Source organism: Neopelma chrysocephalum, unplaced genomic scaffold (assembly GCF_003984885.1).
Source record: "Neopelma chrysocephalum unplaced genomic scaffold, ASM398488v2 Primary Assembly neopelma1_43, whole genome shotgun sequence".
In the NCBI taxonomy this organism is placed as follows: Eukaryota; Metazoa; Chordata; class Aves; order Passeriformes; family Pipridae; genus Neopelma; species Neopelma chrysocephalum.
The window spans coordinates 8,996,502-9,018,526 of NW_020897702.1; the positions used below are offsets into that span (position 1 = coordinate 8,996,502).

A 22,025-nucleotide genomic window follows, 5' to 3' on the forward strand; every position below is an offset into this window, starting at 1 on the left:
ACTAGATCAGTTCAGCTGAGGCTTTGCCTATCTATGCCTTGAAAACCTCCAAGCAGAAAGGTTCAGCCTCTCTGGGTAATTTATTTCACATCAGCATTACCCTTCTTGTAAACAAGTTTGTCCCCAATGTCCACTCTGAAGCTCTGAAGTAAAAAATTTTGGCAAATTTATATCATTTGCCACTAGCAAAAGAACCCCTTGTCTCCACTCTAACTGCTCTTCAAACACTTTTAGATTGTCCCTTGGCTCCTCGTCACCACACAGAACAAATCCAGCTCCTTTACCGTTGCCTTATAGAGTACATGCTCTAAACTTCAGACTGTCTTGGTAAACTTCACGGGACCTCAATCACCCTCTCCACATCCACCCTGAACTAGAGAACCCAGATCCGGAGACAGGATTCTGAACATAGCCCTAGAGGCAGAAAAGCAATACACTAACTTTCCTCATTATGCTAACAATGCGTCTTCCAACACAATGCATTTTGCCTTACTTATACTTGGATCATACTCAACTTCCCATTCACCATAAGCCCTGGTGTGCCACTGTGCCCTCAGCTGGCATGAGCACTTCTCCAGTTGGAATTCATGAGCTTCAACAAATAGACTGCTCTTTCATTCCATACCTCCCCATCTTCCAAATGAGAAATCTGCAGGATGCAGGGCCAAAACCCTTACTTAGTCAAGTAAATTGCATGCACTACTCTCCACACAAACCACTTTGCAGTCACTTCATTTCAGAAGCCAAACAGGTTGTCAAGTATGGTTTGCCCATTGTAAACTCACACTGATTGTTCTATATTACCTTCTTGTCCTTTACATGTTTGGAAGTAAGCAAGCTTCACGATCTTCCAAGGGACTGGATGAATACAGTCAGTCAATATATGCCCAAGTCTTCTCGTCCTTCTTGGGAGGAGTATAACATTAGTCTTTTTACAGTCATCCGTGACCTCTCATGATTAGGCTACACTTCTCTAAGCGCTCTCCAGTCTGTTGTACTCCCATCATTGGCTCCCTCATTCTTTCTCCCAAACCGTACTTGTATGCCCAGAAGTCTGTGAGAATACTTTGCTCCAACACAAAAGAAAAGAGTTGAGTACTTCAGCTTTTCCATATTTTCCATCACTAGGCCAGTCTCCCTATCAGTCATATTTTCCTTGAACTTCCTTTTGCACTAGCATAACTACAGCCTTTTAATCCTTCTGTCCCCCTCTAGTCTCAGCTCCAGATGGGCTTTAGTCCTCCTTTGTCCCTATGCTTTCAAGAACCAAAGCAATAATTACATTCTTTTCCACTTCCCATATGCTACCTTGTTAGTTTTAGACACTGAGATGCTCCTTGTTATGATGCTTGTCTTTGGCATGATGTTTGTGAGCACTATGTTGCTAAGAAGCTCCTAAGTATGGAGTACTACTCATCCTCTTCCTCCTGCCTACCTTGCAAGAACATCCTGTGACCACACTAAAGTTAGGTGCACTGCCTTCCCAGGACTTCATGACTCTGGTCACACCAGAGCCCTGTGACTCAAAATAAGACACAACTAAGACTAACCAGCATCTGCAGATTTGTGTTATTCATGTAATCATTGAATTCACCTATTCAGCTTTCCTTGCTGTTGCACAGGAAACTAAAAACTAAGCTCTAGGAGTATAAAGTATCTTCTGATCAAAGTCTGACAAATTACACTCTAGGAAAGATGCATTCATCTACAGACAATGCTCTGAGAACACCCCATTTCCCAGCACTCACTCTTACCATGTGCTCAGATCTTGATGCCCACCTAATACTTCACTGGCCAAACCAGGGTTTATTATTCCATTCAGGGATTATTATTCCATTTGCACTTCTCATCAAGGTAAACTAGACTTCATTCTAATTAAACTTTCTAGAGGTAAAAACATCACAGAAATGGTGACAAGTCTTAACCAGGCATGCAAAAAATAATATCAGTGAACTTGACAGGTCTTCTAAATTAAATATGACAACAATAGAACATGAACAATTTTAAAAATTAAATCAGAAGAACATAATATTAACCAACATGGGTTAGCTTTGGTATATTTCATAGAATTATGCTGCACAGGTATCTGGGAAACATGAATTTCATAAACTCTATGTATTTCCTATGTTAGTAAATATCTTGAGTAGTTATAATGACCCTTAGTACTAATTCTGTAGATATGTGATCTGTTAGAATATTAGGTGATGGGAAACAAAAAATGTAATAACTTTGGGCACTTTCAACAGTATGAATGAGCAAAGAAAATGGACTGATTGAGGTTGCCATTTATTATGAAACCTAATGATCTTTATGACCTTTCCCCTTAAACAACTGCTCATGTAAATCATGTAAATGTAAGTTGACTGTGACTTTAATGAATCACATTCCCTTGTCCACCCACAATTTTTCTCGTCAAAAATTTTAAAGCCCTGGCAGATTGTCCAACAAGAATGAAGAGTGCGATATACTCGCATACACCAAGTCTAATCCTATCACATGCTGACAACTGCCTTACTGATCAATGCTTAGCTTACCTTTCTACCAGTAGTAACTATTTGCTTTGCAAAACTGCTTACAAGACAATTCTACTTTAAATATTTTCCACAAATCATGAGGAAGATCAGTGTCAATCTACTGTGAAAGTGAAGTAACCCATTTTTGAACATATGAGACTATTTTTTCTCCCCTGTCACAAACAGAAGGGCACTCGGTGACCTTCAATTAGTCTAAATGGTCAGTTGACTATATTTGTTATCTACCATCAGAATGGCTGGAAAGTCCTGGACAAGAGAAACCCAGAAAAGTATAAAACCCTGTAACTACAAGGTCCCCTTCTCAGTTGCTGTTCTAAATGTAAAATAAATTTCTCATCTGCATGGGATGGGGGGGAGAAGAAGAAACTTGGCTCAATCCCTTTGTTGGGCCAAAACCCCATTGTGTCATGAAGTTCAGCATAAGCTTTATTTCAGAATGATCTTACTTAGGGCACTTGTCCCTGTGAAGAATAAAGAGCTGTACTTTCTTACTTCAGCTGGTTAGGAAATGTCTTGGTATCTCCCCTCACTTGTCTTCTTTCTCTATTTACATCATGCTTTTCTGAGCTTTTCCTCATGTTTTCTGACTTCTTTCTACTGCATCCTTTCTAAGCTGAGTGTGACTTGAACAGCACATAGTTCATAAGTACACTGAGGTCCCCTGAATTTACATCTCCCAGAGAAAACTTAAAAAGCAAATAAAAAAGCAACCCCACAGCACAAAACCCCCACAAGAACAAACCAACCAGGCGTCATGTGAGTCCACGCTAGTTCTAGCACAGCTTAAAAGACAGTCTACATATCACAATTTCTAGTTCAGAAAAGAACTTGAGTTTCCTAGATCCCACTCCTATTTGCAGAATAAACACAAGCAAAGAATAAAACTTGAGTATTCTGGGATATATTGTCAAAACACAAAGAAGTTGGTGGGGGGTAGGGGCAAAGTGTGACAGAGGAAATGAAAAAATAAATAAATCAGTAAATGTTATAAATAAGGATGTTAGCAACAGTCCAGCTCCCGGTTATGGTAGCTATTGTTTGTCAAAGGATTTTTTATCCATTTATTTTACAAATGGCACTAACACCAAAGAGTAAGCAAATGAAAACACTGAATAGCTGGGAAATGTACAGTCTCCTTCATTCCTTACTACACAATAAGCAAATGTTGAGTTGTGTACCTGGCTCAGCTCAAAGTGCAGGCAAGCAGACACAGAAAAAGAGAGTAATTTCTCAGCTACCTGCATTGCTGTATTTATACAGCAAGGGACAAGCACTGACAACTTTAATTCTGGTTTTTCTTAGCTTACAAGTAATTAGCTTTGAACCCTTACTGATGTTCTTTTACTAAAAGGTTTCTTGTGAGAAGATAAACGTGTGCAAGGAGTCGAGACTGAAACTCTTTCAGCTCTCCCAGCAATGGAGGAATGGTGTGACTGGAAAAATAAACGTTTATTCAGCAGTACTAGAATGCCCAGCCCAGCAAAATATTACCAATATATATTTATTTGAAGGAATGTCAGAAAAATGAGACCTTACGGAAAGAAGAAAACAAAACAACCAAAAATCCAGACACAAAACTTTTCCCTAAAAATACTAAGCACATTTCCCAAGGCTTTGCTCCTAGATCATGCTATTACCTTTCTTCTTGCTGTTCCCTATTGCTTCTACTCTTAGTTGCCACACAGCAGAAACAGAAGCAGTAGCAGCTTGAATTTAACTCCTTCAGAAGAAACAGAAAAGGGGATAAGGAAACAGCACGAGATAAGAACCTTAGAAATCCATAAAAAGTTTAATAGAAGACCAGAGGAAAAAAAAAACAAGAGTGAAAGGAAACATTAGGCCTTAAGAAAAAGAAATGTTGCAGGAGCCAACACAGAAAAACCCAGGTCCTAATGGACTCCAGACAGAAGGTGGTGCTTCATTTGGGGGGAAGTATGGACTTGCCAGATTTCCCATGCAGTCTGTTGAATAACCACATGTTATTACTAGTTTGGCATTTCCTATTAACAAACTCCTTGGTTTAACAATGCAGTCGATAGTGTGAAAGCACAGAAAACTTATTATCATCTCTGCTTACTGTGGTAAAACAAGGGATACTGCATTACTCCTGATCTAGTATATTTGGCAAAGGAGGACTGACAAAACACTAAATCCTTAAAAACTCTCTAGAAAAAAATATATTTGAGAGAGCCATTAAGAGCTTTTTCATTCTCTTTTAATGCTCATATAAGATTCAGCCACTGGAATCTTGGTGACTGCATGATCCCAGAGCACTCTGATAAAAACAGCCTTTAGAAGAATTTTAAAATGTTGGCAACTTCAGCATTATCAGTCAGAATGCAGATAATGGTTTTCTGATTGCACAGATCAATTTTCATCACTAGTAGCAATTACAGCTGCTGAGAGTAGCTATAGCAGGCTATGCACAATACTGCATGCAACACATCCCAAGAATAAAAACAGGCGGGCATGCTGAGAAAACAGAACTGCTTAATTTAATACTAAATACCGTTACTTGCTGCATAGGGATGTCAGCCATCAAAACACATCTGAAAGATTACCCCTGCTCATCAGCCAATTAACTCATCCTTAAGAAGGTAAGACCTGAGATATGGAGCAAAATAGAGTTCCTGCATCTGAAGTCTATAACCTAAGAAAGTTTCAAACACGTAAGGAAAGCTGTGAAGTGACTCAGAATAATACCAGAACAAACCAAGGTGCAAAATAAACAAGTTTGAACAGTCTGATACAGTTTACTTTTGCAATGGAATCATCTGTATAATATGTATACAAAGTTGAGGCATGTGATTACACCTGCTTTTCACAACAGATCAGAGAAAGATCTATGAATCCACAGAGAATTTCCACTTCCTAAATAAAAGTTTGGTGTGCAAGCTGCTGCAAGTCTTGGATCATTATGTCTGGATTGTTTGGGATTTCCCACTTCTTCAGGATTATGGGCAGAGGCAGAAAAGAGTGTGAAGATCTCCAGAAGGGAATTCTTCTGTACAGTGTTGATTATGGTATCAAAAGACTATGGTGAGGCAAGAAGAAAAATAACACCACACTTACAAAAAACAGCTTGTTGCTCTAAACACGTATGGAACATAGCAAATAAGCTTGCAGTAAGAGCTTTAAATTTTGTCACTTAGAGGGAGAGAAATTTCAAATACTGATTATTAAATAGACACTACTGACTAGTAGCACAGCACAGATAAACAAGTGAAGTATCACTACAATTAACTTTATATAGTGGCCTGTTTGCTAAGATGAAAATGCCTAAAGAAAGGTTTATAACACTTTAGAACAGCTTTTTTATTTTTTTTTTCTTTTATTCATACTGGCGCAAGTGCTGCTTCAACAGTGGCTGTTGCCTCTTATTTCTTGGCCAGATTCAGGCAGGAACAAAGCAACCATTCATGTTTTGCTCACACAGGGACTGTTGAGGGGGTTGTTAAATCAGTGAAGAAACTGAACAAGAAACGTTGGAAGCCAAGAAGAAATGATGCTGCTAATTTACATATACATTTCAAACCAAACTGTAGTGGCTAGTTATGTTTAAACTGTACACCTGCCATATTTACAAAAGACCATATTCAAAAATTAAGTGCTTACATATTGATGGACAGTGATCACAAAGCTAAGTCCCAGTGCTCTCTTCTTCCCCTATTTAAGTTTACAGAACATGGTGATACACAGTTAGAATGAAAACATTCCATCAATGCTGAAATGGAAATATGAAGCTCAGCTGGAAAGGTCTCTGCCCTTGAATATATGCGCTTGCACTTTCCAATGCACAGAGAGTTCTTGTCTAGTTTCTTGCATACCTACTGCTTTTCCAGATACATGTATTGAATCAGAATATGTTGCCTGAATAGATGAAATGTGTATTCAAACAGAATAACCTTATCAACTGGGGCCTAATTGTTAGCCTCAGAAAGGCACCTCTGCAAGACTAATGGAGCATTTGAATTGCTTTCCCTGTGCTCTACTACACTGTCATATGCAGCGAGGAACCTGATGGTAGGATCCTGCTCCTAATATCCACAGAGACAAGCAAAGAGGAAAAATGAAGCAGAGTAATACATACCCCTCTTGTTCAAAGGAGAGACAGAGCTGAAGCAGCAACTGAAGTAGCCTCTCAGTTATTTGCTGAGTCCCGTTCAAGAGCATGGGGGTAATGGTGCCAAAGCACTCCTCAATTCTACAACTATCAAGGGTTATTTGTAACTATACGATACAAAAAAACGATTACAAACCCACAAAATTCAAGAGGAAGAAACCACATAATTCAAGTGAAATGCATACTTATCTCAATTTGCAATCTTTCAATTTTCATAGCCTAAGCTATTAATAAAAAAAACAACTGAGGGCATTTTTTCCCCCTCAAAATGTCAAAATATTATTAATTCTGAAATAAACAAAATTGTGTAGTCTTTAACATGTTCAGCAGTTGAAACCTAAGATGGCTCCAAAGCTTCTGTTCCAATGGTATCAAACTTACAAGGACATTCTAGAAACAAAAAGTTTCCTAAAGAATAACAAATTAAACAGTGTAGTCTTCCGGAGTCTATTGGAGAAATTTCATCCATGTTGCCCTAGAAATTTAAGAAAATCATTTGCAATCAAGTAGGACAATAACCTTTGTGCTCCCTACCCTACCAAAAATACTGTTATTCTATTCTTACAAATCCTTATTATGTCTTGCATCAAAAGCTCCCCTAGAACTGCAACTCACCAAAATAAGAAAAAAACCCAAAAGTTTGAAGAAAAAAGAAATTTCCTCTCTTTACCACAAATGTGAAACCAAACACAAAACAAAGCACAGGATATAGGTATATCAGACACTGTAATGAAGGTGCACTTGTATTGATCCACTGTGCATCCACCTCATTCTAGCAGACTGCTAAGGAAAAAGAGTATGTGCAAGGTCCAGGGCCCACTACTGTGCTTCTGAAAGGCCTATGGAGAAATCACTTCAGTGACTGGTAAAACATCAGTTTTAGGTGTGTAGAGCAGCAAACTGTCATCACATACCACATATGATTAAAATTAACAGTTGTGAATATTACACTCAAAAAATTCAATTGCTAGCAGTGGCCAATTAGTTTAAATGGTCAATCTGATAAATGTATTTAAAATCCTCAGTGTGCTGGTGGCTGCAATGAAAAGGTTCATAAAAGCATGCATAATTGGCAAATCAATCCATCAGAATACTTCTTTGCTACTTGTTTGGAGTCATGACACAGAAATACTGGTTTAATCATATAAATTCTTAATTGCAGAAAAGGCAGGACTTACAACAGCTTTACGTAAAGCAATTTAATTGTTATATTAACTGGAATCATCAACATGATATTTTCAAAAAGCAAAACACAAGTAACATTTCCATACAGGCACATAATACCCATTTTCAAATATTAACTTAAATATTGTAGAATATATTGATTCAAAGTACAAGTAGTTCAGAATCAGCAATTCATTTTCCACTCATTTAACAACTTGACCTTGAAATCATGACTCTGCCTGGAGAAACCTGTTTAAAATTACTAAATTAATAGGTTAAAATGTTGATATCCCAAATCACTCTGTTTATTCACAGAGCTTTTCAAGGAAATTTACAAACACAAACTTGCACTGAATAAATAAAGCTACTCGCAGCTTTTGGATATGCATACAGGACGCAACAGTTAACAGACCAGAACTACTTCTAAACCAAGGTTAGTGAAATTGTTTTAAGCAAGGAATTTGACTTATTTAAAGAGATCAAATCTGCATGGTAATTTCCCACACTAGAGATACTGGAAGATTTTGCAGGTGAACAGAAGTATCATTGCCTCGTTTTTTGCTGTTTGTTATGGCTTTCAGAATCAAGAATAGTCACTAATGAAGAACAATTTTTAGGCCTTTGCAATTATCAAACAGCAGTGACAAGATGTAGCCTGACCCAAGGCTGTATAGGACAACACAACCCTCTCCTCAGGTCTCCTATGAAAAACAGAAACTCCAGAATCTCTACATCCTCCAGACCATCAGAAGGATCTAGCCCCAAAACCCTGCTCCAGCTCCAGAAATCACAGAGAGCTAAAGCAATGGCTCCTCAACACCATCTATGGGAGGGTTATGAGAGTGATCCAGAACCAATGCACCAATACCATTAACCATCACTATTTAGGGCATCCCATGAGACTTTCCCCAAGAACATTTCATGAACCCCGATGAAGGGGATTTGGGAACCTGCATTCACGGGAGGTGCAGATCAAATTCCTCCTTCACTCCTATAAATCTCTTTTCCACACTGAAATTACTGTTCACATCCACACTGAATCTAGCATCTCCAGCCTAAACACCAGGCCGAGGGCTAGATCTCAAGAAAAAGGAAATTCAAGGGAGAAGGGGAGCTGTCAGGTAATACAGATCCAGTAACTACAGGAATGATACACAGTGGATGCAGAGTTTTCATCATATTTTAAAGTGTGTATTTCTCCCAGTGGATTATTAGCCACAGCTACCAAGGTATCTGACTGTCCCTTTCTTCTTCAAATTTTCCCACACAGTGTAAAGGTTTCTTGAGTTACATTTGGCATGGGTATCTCAAATCCATTGGAGGATGCAAGAGATTAAAATAAAATAGTGGTTTAATGGTGGTTACAATCTCAACAGAGAGTTGGCACTAAGTGCAGAAAACAGAATGCTATAGTGATGTGATAAAGGCAGATTATCAAAGCCTGAATCTGCCATATCTTTAAGTATATGCCTGCTGCTCACCCACGTGTATTTTGTAGGCATGGTCACATAAATCCTTTCATAACAGTAGAAAGATTCCTAACTTCATTATGACTCTGAAAATCTTAAATTATGTATATATAAACTATATATTTTGTAAAATCTCATACACAAGTACTAATTCCTGTGGGAATAGAAAAATACATTAGGGAGAGAACAGAAGAGAAAGGGAGGACATGAGAGAAGCTAAAGCATATTTATTATCCTGCTGTTGCTGTTGATCTTTTAATGCTCTACAATTATTCAGCATTTCCCATGAAAAAGTACCCCTGACAACTGAGCACTTGGATTTCTTCCAGAAGTCAGTTTTTCAGATTGATAAAAATCCCCATCCTCAACTTTGTCCAATGAAAACAGAAAAAACCCTCTCAGTAAGGCATATCTGTTCAAGCTGGATTTCCCTAAGTTTTCAGCAGGTTACATTTTTCTTATGGACTTTGGATAAATGGTCTCTGCTCTGCTAGTCAGCCCCTTTTCAGGTTTTTCTGTTTTGCTTTGGACAGCAGTGTAGTATAACTGCTACAGGATTGCCAGTGCCTGAATCAATGCACCAAACTGTCATGACTGGGCAAGTTTTACCTCCAGGCACTGTTTACAGATGGCATACAAACTATTTCTAGCAGATACCAATGCCTTCTTTTAGAGGCTAGTTATCATTTCTTGCATGATGCTGGGAGCTGATAGTTGAGGATTACAAAGCATGTCAGTGCTGGGGCAGGGAACAGCATCTTCTCCTGACTCCTACTCTGCTTCCCTACCTTGAACACTGTATAGCTGCTCCTGGAAAATTCCTTTCCTACAGAAACATTTATCTTCAAAAGAAACCAAAACCTTCCTTACTTCATACTTCTTAACATACCAGTAGTGCTCTAGGGCATCAGGATACCAAAACACTAAACTCACCAAAGGAGAAATACAGCCCTGTTCAGCTTCATTCCAGCCAACAGCTGCTTGCAGGACAAAGACCTTTAAATGCTGGTTGAAACCTAGAAGTCCTTTATGTAGACTAAGAAACTAGTACGTCATAGATTATAGAAGAAGAAAGGCAAAGCCAGGAGCACAGCACTGCACGATGCAGGAATGTCCTGCCTGGGGCCAGGGGCTGGCTTCACCGAGTAACACCCAGCTCCTTCCTCAGAGCAGCTGTCCACGTTGCTGCTGCTTCTGCTCAATGCTTTATTTCTTCGCCAAAAGACAACACAGTTGCCTAATTTTCAAGTAAACAGCATCAAAATTTGTTTGAGGGCCTGAGGACTGAAATTTTATTACTACTGAGTGAAGACAAAATATGTTCTTATTTCATCTTAAAATACTGCAATTATAAGTATCTCATCAAATTCTCCTAAAATGGGAGACAATTAAATATCTTAGAATAAAAAAAATCCCAACCACCCTATATTTCCAGTTTTTCTTCAATAGGAATTACTAAGAAAAAACTTCTTTTATTTGTTTTCACAGCCTTTTGCACTAAAATGTAATTAATGGTCATAAATTCCAAGAAATACTTTCTCCAAAGCATCCTTTAAGAGCCTTCACTTCTTACCCAGTTTATTTATTGCATGGAGATTTATCCAAGGTGGAGTCAATAACACTGCAGCTACCTACTCATCTAATCTCCAGCTCAAGCACATTCAGCAGAGCATGCCACAATTTGGTTATTCAATTCCAGTTGCAGCAAGCCTGCCCCGTCCCAGCACAGCAAAGGTTGAGCAAAACCTTCTCCGCAAATACTCCTGCAGCACCAGAAGAAAATGCAGAAGGTCCCTTTCCCCTATGATTTTTTTCTTTTTTGTTGGTACACAGCTCATAAATTAAAGAATTACAGGAAGAGTAAATGAAAAATGTCAAGAAGTCAACATTCCTGGCACAGGAAATACATTAACGTGTACAGCACAGAGAAATCCTAAAACTAAAAGTATCACAATCCAAGAATCTAAGATTAAATTAAGACTAAGATTAAATCCCACAAATGTATGGTTTAAATGGTGAAAATAAACAAACTGTAAACCATAAAATTTTAGTTTCAAATAAATTCCCTTTTCATTTTGGAAAAAAAAACAGCATACACTCAGAATAACGTACCAGGCCTGTCCAGTCAGCGACAGGGCACAACCAAAAACAGGACAACAAGGACTATACTAAAGCAGAGATGCAGAAGTTGTAACTAAAGAATTATTATTGAATATTAAGAATCGAAAAATAAATTGCTAGTTTGGTCATGTCAGACCCAGTGGTCTGTGTACTAGTGAAAGATAGTAAGTAATACTTTGTAACCCCAAAGAGTTTGTAACCAGAGACAGACAGTTAATAAAATGAACAAGGGGAATAAAACAGATAGATGTGGAACAATAAGTTATGACCACAGCTGCTTTGAAGTGATGGGCTGCACATAATTGTTGATCCAGCCTTTTTTTCCAGCTGCTGAACTGCATTAATAGGGCTAAAAATACCTTTTCTGCTTTTTTTGGTTCTCCTTATTGCCAAAGGAGTTGTGTATGGCAGAGTAAGTGGGTCACAAGCCATATTATGAAAGAACTAGTGAAAATCTTAACAATTTTGAACTCCTGATTTCGGGAGCATATATTTTCTAAGCTAGTTTCAGCTCCAATAGTTCGTTCCTGTGTTTTACTGTTTCCTTCTTTTTTTTTTCTTCCCTGAGCATCTCATAGGAGTTGCTTGAGTCATATCACACACAGACTATAGAGAGTTTCAGCTACTATGGCTTCATCTCTAAGATTCTGTGAAGCAGGGAGTGTTCTTAATTAATTCCTCAGACACCCAGCAGACAGAAACTAGCACCTTTATCTACTGTCTACTGCTCCCTTCCACTTCCAGGCGTGAAAGGCCCTGGGTCCGAGCTGGCAGCTTTTCCCTGCAGAAGCATTTTCCCTGAAATGAGCCCCACTGAAAATGGCAAGACTCGGCAGCACACAATTCTGGCAAAAATAGCTTCTAAACAAGAGAAAAAGCCCAACAGTTTTTAATCAAGGAGATGTGTCAGGTCCTGAGGCTTGCACCTTCTTGCAGAGAGTGAGCTAAGCACTTCAACAGTAAAATGAAGTCAAAGCAATAGCAGGTTTGCACAGCTGGTACCCTCACAGAAAGCATATGCCAATCTCATAGTAGACCAGGACTCGTAAATCAGCTTTTCAAGTGCAAGTATTGCACAGAAGAGATGCAAAGGTGCATAAAATTGTGGGTTTATCTTATGTACCTTTGGGGCTGAGGTTCCACATTTAACTCATACTGTACCCATGGACACACAGTCCCCCACAAAGACAGACCATTCCTTAATAGGGATCAACTTCATTCACCTTCTGATAGGACAGAGAGATTAATTTGCTTGGCCAAGAACAGGATAGGAGATGTACATCAGCAAGCAGATCCTTTTGAAAGAAATGTGTTTCTTTTTCCAGCTGCTGAATAACATGACATTGGGGTTTTTTTATTCCTTAAAAAGAGGCAAAATTAACAAGCAGCATTTACGAATGTGACACAGCCTGATTTGATCAATGTTTTCTCCCTTTATTAAGATGTTTGTTAATTATTCATTCCATAATTTTCCTAAAATGCTTGCTCAATGCATTAAAAAGTATGTATCTCTATATATTCAATTACAGGCAGAAAATTTCTATTGCTTGACTGGGGAGTCATGATGCCAACAGCACTCATAGCTTGCCATCTTTGAAGACAGAATCATACTTCGAACTTAGTATAACTAGGTGTTTCATCTTAAACTGTAATTACTTTCTGCCTCAGAGCTACACAATGAAACATCTTCCTATACTTAAGCATCCCAGAGCACAGCCAGCGTGCAAAAATCGGACAAAGAACACTATCGATTTTCTCAAGGGAGTAAGATATTTGGTAACTGCCAAGAACAAACTGTAAGTATTCATGTGTAGTAAGAGGAGATGCATGTGAGAAATTACACGTCACTCTGCCCACATTCCAGAAAATCACTGCAGCTGAACGAAATCTCAGTTTATTGCAAACCAAGCAATATGAAATACTAGAACAGCCTCTAGCAATTTAGCAGCACACGTATGAAGAAAAGGATAGAAAAGGTTTTATTTGTGGTAACAAAAGGAAGGAACAAACTTCAATGTAAATATTTGCTGTTTAAATATAGGTTCAGCAGAAAAAGGTTTAAGAAAGATTTGACACACAATAAAAATAATGTCACTGCCTGCAAGTTATAAACATGACCCAAATATTCAGAGAAAATAATGGCATCAGCACTACAGCTGAAATTGCAACTCACCCGATACACAGAATAAAGAGGCTAAAATTCCAAAAGGTTTCCATACAAAACATACACATCCATGCTTTCTTAGTATCCCTCCACAGCAAGTTATTGCAACCACATCAGAGCAAGGGGGTAAAAAAAGACGAGCAATGACTTTAAAGAGTCCTTAATCACAACACTGCTTATTACAGAAAGGAATTAAATAATTTAAAAATCATTTCAAACCCACAACCAGTAGCTTGATCAAAACAACAAAAATCCTTACCTGTGTGTTCTTATTCCTGGCTTCTCTCCTTGCTGCTTTTTCTTTTAGCCTCTTCTCCTAAAACAAACAAGGTGCACAGTTTTAAAGCAAACTCCTGTGTTGTTTTTTTTCTTTTAATCTTTTAAGATTAAAGTTGAGCCATCTAGATATTTTTAATGCCTACATGTTAAACTGGTGGTATTCACCTACATGTTACTGATGAAAAACAATAAATAAAAGATCTGATTGAGATATTATTCATTCTTCTTGCTCTCAAAGGAAATAATTAAACAACAAGAATGACTCAAACTCATATTTTATCTTTACCAAGACTTGTTACTCTGAAAGGAATAATGCAGATAAGTTAATTTAATAAAGTTAGTATTTGTCTGTAAAATAAGGTAGTTAAACTGGCACCACAAGAGTCAACTTTTCTTACTTCTCAGTGGCATAATATGAAATCAAATCCATGTAACAAAGAAAACAAAAAAAATTTCTAACTTCAGAATGGCTAAAGCAACTGAGGAGTAAAAGCTAAAACACCTCCATTACTAACAAACACTCTACAAAAGCATTTGCTTAGTAATTGCATCGATTCAGAAACCATACCAAAGTTCCCTCCACCAAAGAGATTCTGCTATGGGAAAATGAGCTAAACACAATGATAAAACTCATTCAAAGCTGCCTGCCAGATCTGTGACATACAGAAGCGGCTAAGATATTTAATTCAAATTACATTTCTTGCGGCTTCTTTTGTTTATCTTTAAAGTAACTGAAGTATTATCTCTAATTTAGACTGTCAGGTCCTTCCAGTTGAACATCCTTTAAATTGTTTATTTCACAAGAAAAGCACAGAGATTCAGAGGAGAGCACATGTCTTCTGGAAAAGCACATTGCTCCCTCTTTTTTTTTTTTGTCTTAGTGATGCTGATGACATGGGTATTGAAACTTTTTGATGCTAGGACAAAAATGTTTCTGGAATACAACTAAGTTTCTTTGAGCAATATAAGCCATTCCTAGCATCAGCACATTTAGAGTCGAGTCCATATAATAGAACACATTAATATCAGTCCAGGGGCAACATCTCAGCACAGAGAAGGCTGAAGACCAGTCACATTTCAGCTCATTCATGGGAGTAATAAGAAAGCTACAACTTCAGCAGTCCTAGTGCCATTTCATCACAGTGATGCTGCCAAAACACATTGGTAGGTACCCCATGAAGCTGTTTGGAAAAGCAGTGCCTGAGTGCAGACCTGGGAAAAGGAGAACAGCCACCAAGATTTTCTAAATTGCTGTCCAAAATTCAGGGGGTTTTGAGACATTTATTGGGTACATGCCATTTTCTATTCTCCCAGTTGCTCAAACTACATAAGTGTTAGCTTATTTTCAAAGTCCCTTTCTAAGTAAGTCAACCTCTTCTCTCCAAATCAAAACAAACAGTCCCCCAATGCTGGTGCAAAGCTACCTGGTACAAATATCTCAATACACTCACAGTTACCTGGCAGGGTCTTTAATGCATGCTATGAAACAAAACAAAAACCCTGCCACTGTAGACAGATACAAACACAGCTATCTTATTACTTCAGATTTGCTGAAGTATGAAAAAGCAATAAAAAATAATAATTACATTTAAGGCCACAAGGGCATCATATGGGGCAAGTACTGTCTGGTCCACAGGAAGTTTCTCAAACATGCATCATGGTCATAAGATGGTCATCCATTTTATGATTCCTGCTCTTCCAAGTCAAATTTGGATTAATTTCTGATCATTTTTACTCATGCTTTTCTAATTTTTTACTTAAGTTTTCCACTTAAAATGTTTTAGTTGCACATTCTCCACTTTTTGGGGTCACTATCAGGGTTTTCTCATTTTTCTGCTAAAACCATAACCACTGAAAAACTGAAGGAGAACAGAGCTAGAAATTAACACAGCAGCTGTTACAAAGCAGGATAAACCAGCTTTTGACTTGGACAGTCCAGAAAATTTTGAATAGAAAATTCTATGGTGTACAAAAAGTCATGTCTTAACCACAGCTACATGCTTAAGCAAATATAGCAGTAGTCAAAGTTCCTGCTCAAGGGATTTATAACACAGTAGTGAGAAGACAGCTATGAAAGCAGAAGATTGACATAAGGACACAGGAAAGTATGCCAGACAGCATAATATACTTTAGTCTCTAAAGAATAGTAAAGACATGAAAAGATTCTAAAGTTAATAGGTGCAGAAACTGAAATCAGGAGCACAAGAGAAAAACAAGACAGGAAGGCAATCAGCAGGAGATGCTGTCAAGATCTTTTTTCTCTTTTTTTTTTCCCCCAAAGAGGGAAAGAGAGGATTTCGTTCCTTGTCAATGAAAAAGAAAAGCAGATTTTGCAGAGGGTGCCTGTATGTTGGCACTGAGTTGGAGTTAGGAGTGTATTTCAGAATGTCCTAATCAGGCCTGCTTCTGCTGTTTCGCACTAATATACTCCAAACAACGCTGGGCATTCACAGGGTCACAGGATCATTCTGACTAGGAAGAACATCAGGGGGTCTCTGGTCCAGCCTCCTGCTCACAGCAGGGTCAGCTCTGAGGTGAGGTCAGGCTGCACAGGGTCTCTCATCCAGCCACATCAAAATCCCAAGGATGGAGCCTGCATATCACCTCTGGTCAGCCTGTGCCACAACCTGACTGTCCTCACACAGAAAAAGTTCCCCTTACATCCATGCTGAATCTCATTTTCACTTACAGTCATTGCCTCTTGCCCTCTTGTTCTGCACTGCTATGAACAGACCTGCTCCATCTGTGTATTCTCATGACCTCTCCACAGGCATTGGGGGGTGCTGTCAGGTCACCCCAAAGCCATCTCTGCTCTAGACTGAACAAGCCCAGCTCCTCCAGCCTCTCCTCACAGAACCATCCTCTCGGTGACCTCAGATAGTCTCACTTCAGTTTGTCAACACCCTCCTGTACTGAGGGTAGTGGTGGTGTGCAGGATGCCATAAATACCAAGGAATGACTTCCCTCAAAGTGATTTAGTGCAAAGCATCAGATGTGAGCTGATACAGTGCAACCCCACCACCACCACACAGCATGCAACCTGGTTCTTAACACCAGCTATCTTTCTCTGCAGTCCTGCTCTTACTGGGCTACTTCACTTGCAAGTGTAGGAATAGCCATCAGGCTTTAACTTGGGCTTCAATTCAGGAAAACAATCCCATTAAGGCACCTCTTAAATTTATGCACAGCTTCAAGCACACAGGTAAGTACACACAGTGTGCTGAGCAAACGCCTAAATATTTTTCCCCAGTCAGGATCTTATTTCTTGTTACCCAGAGGACAACTGTATATTCTACTGTGCCAAGGTAATACCCCCAAATAATAAAGACACCCTTTTATATGACTACATAAAACCCATAAATTAACTGCCTTGCTTTAGGTTACAAAGAATTGCTAGAGCACAGCCAGAAATACAGATCTCCAAAGACTCAGGTGAGTATTTTGACTACAATGACCTTCATTCTCATACTGCTACTGCCAGGAAGAAACATGAGAACATGCAGAACACATGTGGGCAACATACGGTAAGACAGCTCTAAAAAACAATCAAATGAGGCAAAGTTGAACCAGTCAAATGATTGATATTGATTTATTTCAAATGAACAGGATCTGTTCATCTATGCATAACTATATGTAATTAATAAACTGTCCAATATTAGTTTTCACACATGGGAAAAATAACAGAAAAGTCTGGATTTTCTTGGACTATCTTAAGTGTAACAAAATTAAGTGTCAGATTTTATCACTATTCTATCAAGCTATAAATCATTACTTGCAAAATAGCCCATAATTAAAGATGAAATAGATTTTTCATTTATTTCAATTTATTAGGGCAGGAAAACCAAAGACTATGTTTCAAGATATGGATACTTAATTATGAATGCTACTGACTGACACACTGTTATAGCATAACTTCATAACCAGGATGATGAGGCTGCCAGCTAGAGCTCTAAAACACAATCTGATTAAACAGTTTTTATCTACAGTAGTGAAGTCAAGCATGAATTTTTGCATTTGTACTGAGTAGTTCTCCTTTGCACCTTCTTCACAGCTGAAAGATCTAGTTGTATCCTTTAGAGGCTATCAATACCGAGGACGAGAAAGAAGTTTAACTAAAAATCAGTGCAATAATTTGTTGTAGCTTAACTCCTAAGAAAATGCTTCCAGCCCCTTTAGACAAAAAACAAGTGATCTCACCTTAAAGGCAGTAGCCAGAACATTCATTTATCATATTAGGTCAGCAACATGCTGTATGTAAGTTTTGAACAGCGGCTAAATGCATATTATCTAGATGTCATTAAAGGAACAGTTTGGATAGAACCACAGGTTCATGATTTTATGAAACAGGAGAGGTGATAGGATCAATGTGCCTGAGTAGCACAACATATGCTATAGGACTGAATAACTGAATCAATCTACTACAGTGGTCATATCCTGTTTTAGAAGAGCATTATGTTTAGATTTTAAAACATTTCACTGAAGAACACTGCACCATAATCTTTCCATATGTGCTGCTGTTAGTAGTCTGAGCCTACTTATCTTTGACTTTTAGACCATATCCAAACTGTTTAACTGGTCTCTCGACCAGTTTAAAGGAACCCCCTGCTATCAAAGTTTAGGTTCTTATGTAGATATATGCTCATCATGCCTTTCTCTTTCACAAGGTGAAGAAAATCAACTCCAGAAGTCTCTCAGCATATAGGTCTGTTTTTCTAAATATTTCAGGAACAGACATATCCAAGATCTCACCAACCCCCCAACCCTACCTGTCACTTCTGTTTGTATATTCAATAATTCTGTCAGCCCCTTCAGTCCTGTCAGAAAAATCCCACTGCAATAATTCATGTTGACTTGATCAACTATCACATCACCCAAATATTTTTCAAGGCTATATCTCTAAGGATAGAGCTCTCAGCCCTAAAATTCTATTCTAAATTTCTTCTTCCAAGAAATTTGCATTTCTGCCTATCTTACAACACAGCTTTTTTTGTTTGAGCCTAACTTAACATGAAAGCTTTCTTCAAAAAAATCTTGAAATAATACACTTCCCAATGGGCCCAAAAGAAACATCTCCTTAATCAGAAGCCACTAGCTTGGGATGTTCCAGTTACTGAGGTTTTGGTCCATTTAATTTGTGCCATGTTAATTTATTAATCAAAACACTTAAGTGAAAAGCCTTGTAGAAATTTCAATGTATTCCACAGCTGTATTTCCAAGTCAGATTCTGCTCTGATAAAAATACATAAACAAACACAATTCACTATATAACTAATTTCCACAAACCTATACTGGTTAGTATTATATTCCTGTCATGTAGTTTTTCAAGAAGCTCAGAGATCTTCTTGATCAGCTTTTAAAATTTACTGCAAATTATCTTTTTTCTCCTGCCTTATACACCTACTTAACAAGGATGGTTATAACCTCAGTAACCAAAGGGATGAAAATTTTTAGTCATCATTATGTAACGTGGCTAAATCATTTGGCTTTAAAAAGTTACAGTTATTGAAACCTTGTACCTTGCCTTCACTAGAACTGACAACAGAACTAGCTCTGCCTAACAGGAGTCAAAACCATGAATAAAGCAGTGTTTAATATATGGAAAAACTACTTGCTGTTCTTAACTGTGAAGTTAAGAAGCGTGCCACTGGCTTCTTTTCACGCTCAATTTCTCCTCCTTTCACTGTTGGGTTTTAAAGCAAAAACTCATACCCCTTTTACTTCTTCTTAGGACTCCAAAGACTCCAACACACTTAATCTAACATTTACATTCCATGTTCTCAACTTGAGACAAAAAAATAGTGAGTAGTAGCATGCCAGCTCTCTGTAGCTGGTAGAGCTCACGTACTGTGAGCTCTATATGAATATGTGAAAGAAGCATAAATAGACAGTTTAAAAGCCAAGTTTTTAGTTATGAAAAATAAAGTAAAGCAATTTTGAAAGGTGAAAGTTCTTTCCTCCCAAAGGAAATACCCTCTTCCTTTAACTCTCTTCTTTCTACAGTTGATTAAGAGTTCATTTTACTTTGTTCAGAGGGTAAAAAATTTAGAGCTTATTTCTATGTATTATGAACACCTTTGTTTCATATAGTAATTTTTCTTTTAGCTTTTTAATTTGTAAATAATTTATACAATTAAAGTCTGTTTCTTTTAATTAATTTGTGCACAGGTCATAACTGTCCAGATTTTACATTAAATAAATTTTTTACTTGGTGACATGCTCCTGTTTTTCCACATTAAAATTTCACTGACCTCTTCTATTTGTTTACCTAAAGGCAAATAATAGTTTCACTCAACACAACTAATGCATCTTATAGCATATTTAGCCCCAAGAGCATTAAAAAAGCCTGTGGCAAATCTATTGCCTGTACTTTCTGTATTTCATTCTCATCTGAGTCTTCTGAACGCTTTTTATTTAAATACTCAAAAACTCCTGCAGATTTGGATCAAACTAGGTTTTTAATAACTGTTCCTTTACATACTGATGACATAATTTGGAGCTATCAACTGTGGAAAATATTGTAGAAACATGGTTATTAGAAAGAGGACATGACAAAGATTCTATAACTCTGGTCTCACGCTAAAGCAGGAAAACTATCAGAAGGTCACTGTTCACTGTATTTGTGAAACTACATTGTCTAAGAAACTGTGAAGCTGCATTGTCTGATGTGAAGCTGTATTGTCTAAGAAACTGCATACGTGATAGAAAGAATAAAACAACAGGATGGGAAAAGTAGTGAAAGTAGCTAAATAGCAAATATGTAACTATAGCCATGAGAAAGAAACAGCATTTGCATAAATATGCCTTAGGTAATTAGAAGCCAATGATGAGCTTATGTTTGTAATATGTATGAGGCTAATTATTAACCTTTATAAGCACGAAGCTTACAGCAATAAAGTTGGATTAGTCATGATCAATACTGTGATCATGTGATACTTTTCCCGTCGTCTACAACAATCAACCTTTTCCATTTAACAGCTGAGGTAATGGTCTACCACACAACAGATCTTTACTGGTGGTTAAGGTCTGGAACAAATTGTTCTATTTCCTGGAAAATCTGGCTGACACTTGCAAACACATCTTGGTTGATATCCGTACCTGATACCATTTCTGGTATTCCACTCTCTCTTGTTCTTTTACACAGACATAGTTAAGGTCAGTCAGTTGTGCTGCAGAAAATACACACAGAGCTGTTCAAAAGCTCATACCAGCTCTCGTATATTGGCATCGCCGTAGCCAAGAGCTGGTTTACACCCAAATTTTAGAGCACAAATGTGCTCTGAAAATTGACCTAATAGATATCACTGTGGTTTCTTACTTTTGTCTTCTCTCAGATTTCAAACCAAGTTTGTGTTGTTTACATGCTCATGACTATTACTACATTTATATTGCTATAGAGTTTAATGTTTCTCTTGTTACATAGCTTACCAAGCCACCTACATGCAAGCATTGCTCCAACCACCAAAATTTACCAACATTCCCAACCAAAAGATAAAATTGAATCAACTTATTAGTGTTTCTTTGAATATTATTTTAAAAAAATCTAGAAAGTAAGTACAAAATTAGTTACTATTAAATAAACAAATCTTAATACCTTCAGGGAAAAAAGGCAAAGCTTTTTGATTATTTTGTGTTTGTTTTGTTGTGTGTTTTTTTTAAATCTCTTAACATTTGGTTTTAGAAATATAAAAAATAATAATGGCCAGTCTTCGCGAACGAAGATTTGGGGAAAGGTCTTTTACCTTTCCAGCCTGCGCAATGGATTTTTTAGGTGAGACTCAGCCTGCGCTGAACTGAGCCCACCCTTTAATCCTAAGGTTCATCTGCCGGGGCCAAGCAAGCTTGGACAATTGGCAGTGAGGTCCTCAGGACGTAGGTTTGTTTAGAGTGACCTTCTCATAGATGGATGGCCTCACAGGGCTAACGAGCTACCATCTGCCCGGGGGACTTGGGATTCGAACCCGTGGTCGCAGCAGTGAGAGTCCTGCATGCTAACCACTAGGCCACCAGGGGTCCCCGGTTGGGGGCTGCAGGGACTCGGAACAGTGTCAGACTGGACTGAGTGCCTGCAGTTAGGAGCTGGGGGAGTTTCTTCCCTGTAAATAGAAGTAGGAGACGCTGGGAGCAGCGACGGAGCAGCAGCAGAACAGCAGTGTCCGAAGAGCAGTGGCAAA

General features: G+C 38.1%; 1 protein-coding gene across 2 annotated transcripts in view; it reads right to left on the reverse strand.

The window, feature by feature from the left end:
• Positions 1–22,025, reverse strand: part of LOC113964700 (probable ATP-dependent RNA helicase DDX10) — a 93,178-nt gene that overhangs the window by 38,019 nt on the left and 33,134 nt on the right. For both annotated transcript variants that reach the window (XM_027677266.1, XM_027677265.1), the window contains exon 4: positions 13,835–13,891. In XM_027677266.1, the coding sequence (XP_027533067.1) occupies positions 13,835–13,891 (57 nt within the window). The remainder of the gene's footprint in view (positions 1–13,834; positions 13,892–22,025) is intronic.